Below are 2,916 nucleotides of genomic sequence, written 5' to 3'. Positions count from 1 at the left end.
ATTTATATAAACTATATTATTAAATTTGGGTAACCATTTGATATTTGATTTGGTTCTGGTTCCATTTTAAACTTTTTTTGTTCTAAGAATATAGGCTCCACTTGGAAATTAATAGGGTCTAAACCAAACCGAACTTATTTTTTGGTTAGGTTCGGTTCTTCAGTTCCGTATATATGTGTCCATGCCTAGTGGAAGGATATGTTCATTGAACTCTCCATAGCGAAAGCAATATCTCAGCTTCGGGTTTCAGGTTCGGTTTTAGGTTCGGGAGTAGTCGACTTGTGCGGATAAAAACGCTTCTTCGTTCTTGATTTTACACGCGCATCTTTTTCTCTCTCCTCTGCTCTTGCCCTGCTTCTGCCACTCTCTCTCCTCTAGAAACTGGGGATCGAAGAGAATAATCAAGCTACTACTGTCAGAGAAAGCAAACCCACGAGCAAAAGAATCATCATGGTAATTATAATAAGAATCCGTTTATTTCCTCAAATGGGTTCTCTTCATTTTGGTTATAAATGCTCTGCTTTTATCTTTACTTCAGAGATTGATTCAAATTTAACCAAGACATCTCCTTTTCTTTATCAGCTCTAATCAATCTTTCTTTTTCCCGAATTGGGTTCTTTAAAGTTCGAATGTTTTTCACCCAAATTGATTCTGTTAAAAACCTATACTCTGTCCCGATAAGAACATGTATCTATTCAGTATGTCTCATTTTCTTTTTTTTTTTAAATTCTGATTCTCTTTTTGATAACAGGGAGCTGAAGAAGAAAAAAACAAGATGTGGCCTCCATGGCTTAAACCTCTGCTTCGAGAGAAGTTCTTCGTACAATGCAAATTACACGCAGATTCACACAAGAGTGAGTGTAACATGTACTGTTTAGACTGTACCAGTGGCCCTCTCTGTTCTCTCTGCCTCTCTTTCCACAAGGATCATCATGCCATTCAGGTTCGTAATTATTCTCTTGACTCTCTCTCTTGTTAGATTCTTTTTTTTTTGAACTGACTCTTGTTAGATTCTTTCCAGTTAATTAAACCAAAAAGTTTATATTTTTTTTTTACTGAGAGAAAACGAAAAATGCATCTTGTTAATTTTTTGTTAGTTTTGTTGGTGATCTATTAAATTGTTTTCATTCGTTTTTCTTGGTGATGTTTATATCACAGATAAGGAGATCATCGTATCACGATGTGATCAGAGTATCAGAGATTCAGAAATTTCTGGACATTACAGGAGTTCAGACATATGTGATTAACAGTGCGAAGGTTGTCTTCTTGAATGAGAGACCTCAGCCTCGACCAGGCAAAGGTGTCGTCAACACCTGCGAAGTCTGTTATCGAAGCCTTGTTGATTCTTTCAGATTCTGCTCTCTTGGCTGCAAGGTAAGGAGAAAAAGAAAACATTTTTTTTATATATTTTCTCGAGAAAAATATGCTTAGGAGAAACGAAATTACAGTAAAAATGGGTGAAAAACAGAGTCAAAAGAGTTAATATCTTTGGACTTAAATGCTTTAAGGGTTAGTTGGATGTTGTTTGGTTGATGAAGTCTGAGAAAATAACAAGAGATTCTATGTATTTTGGGTTTGGAAATATAATATATATATATATATATATATATATATATATATCAATATATTTACTTGTGGAGAAAGTTAACTGAGGGAGTCAATATCCTGAACCAAAAGGCTATTTTAGGTAGGAGAATATTAGAATAAGTATAAACTTGGTTGAATAGGTAAGCTAACTACTATTCAATCATTTCTTTATTAATATTGATTTTCTACTTAAACCGTATTTTATTCGGTATTCCTTCTTTGATGGGAATTGAGAAAAGGACAAATAAAAAAAAAGATTTGCTTGTTGGGTGGGCGAGAAAATGTGGGGACAATGATAGCCAACTTCAAGAAATTGTGGAGTTTTGAAAAATATATAATACTAGTCTACTAGCATTTGGGTTGACGAGGAGAAAAATCTTAGTCAATCTAAGGCTTCGTCCTTAAGCAATGGTCTTTTCATTCTCATACGTTCTTTTCATGGCTTTCTACATTCAACCTCTTCCTTGTCGGAAATAACTATTATGATAACCGTAATCCTAACATTGTAAATAATTCTATTGACTTTCTTTACTAGATCTCTGGAATATCCAGGAGTTTCGACAAGAAAAAAAAGGATTGGACAAACAATCTTTCAGATTCTAATGATTCGTATAGCAGTTCTACTAGTATAGGGAGGCTCAAGAAGAATGGTGACATGATTCATAATAGTTTCACACCATCAACACCACCTCTATCTGCCGTGTATCGTCGAATTGCAAAACGAAGGAAGGGAATACCGCACCGTGCTCCTCTTGGGGGACTAATCATAGAATACTAAGAAAATGGTAATGTATAGTCTTATGCTATTAACCATCACTAGTAGTTTGTGGGGTATGTATAAGTATGTATATATATGTCTATAATGGCTAAAGCAATGTAAAAAGAGAAGCTTAACATCATAGTGTCAAGTTAGATATGAAAGTGTAAAACAAGAGGGAAAAGATAATAGAATGAAGTATGAAAGGAATACTTGTGCCTGTATATTTTGGGCTCAAAGAGCGGATATGTAAATGAAAAAAGACAATATATAGTAATAAAAGCATGTGATGGAATGCAAATCTGAATGAAATAAAGGCACTTTTACATTCAATGCACTTATTTCTTGTTTTTTTGTTCATAATATCTCATTTATCAGTTTTCTAAAATATGAAATCAGCAACTTTTTTCTGAAAGGTATATGCATAGCCAAATTATTCATTGCAAGAGGCCGAGAATAGGGAGGAAGATAAGTTATTTCACTTGATTCTCTACATAGGTTTTTTTCCTATAGAATCATCTTCCTAATTAAAAGTTGCAAATTGCCATTCCTAAAATTTCTTCTTCTTTTTT

At 33.9% G+C, this 2,916-nt stretch overlaps 1 protein-coding gene across 1 annotated transcript; it reads left to right on the top strand.

Annotated features, from left to right (window-relative positions):
- The first annotated feature begins 237 nt into the window (after positions 1 to 237).
- Positions 238 to 2,677, top strand: LOC103840146. Its single transcript, XM_009116619.3, has 4 exons — positions 238 to 453; positions 752 to 943; positions 1,159 to 1,374; positions 2,123 to 2,677. Exons 1-4 carry the CDS (start codon positions 451 to 453, stop codon positions 2,363 to 2,365), a joined length of 654 nt encoding a protein of 217 aa, XP_009114867.1. The 5' UTR covers positions 238 to 450; the 3' UTR covers positions 2,366 to 2,677.
- Positions 2,678 to 2,916: the final 239 nt, after the last annotated feature.

The sequence above is a fragment of the Brassica rapa genome, chromosome A09 (genome assembly GCF_000309985.2).
Source record: "Brassica rapa cultivar Chiifu-401-42 chromosome A09, CAAS_Brap_v3.01, whole genome shotgun sequence".
NCBI classification, from domain to species: Eukaryota; Viridiplantae; Streptophyta; class Magnoliopsida; order Brassicales; family Brassicaceae; genus Brassica; species Brassica rapa.
This window is presented reverse-complemented; position numbering and strand designations above follow the sequence as displayed.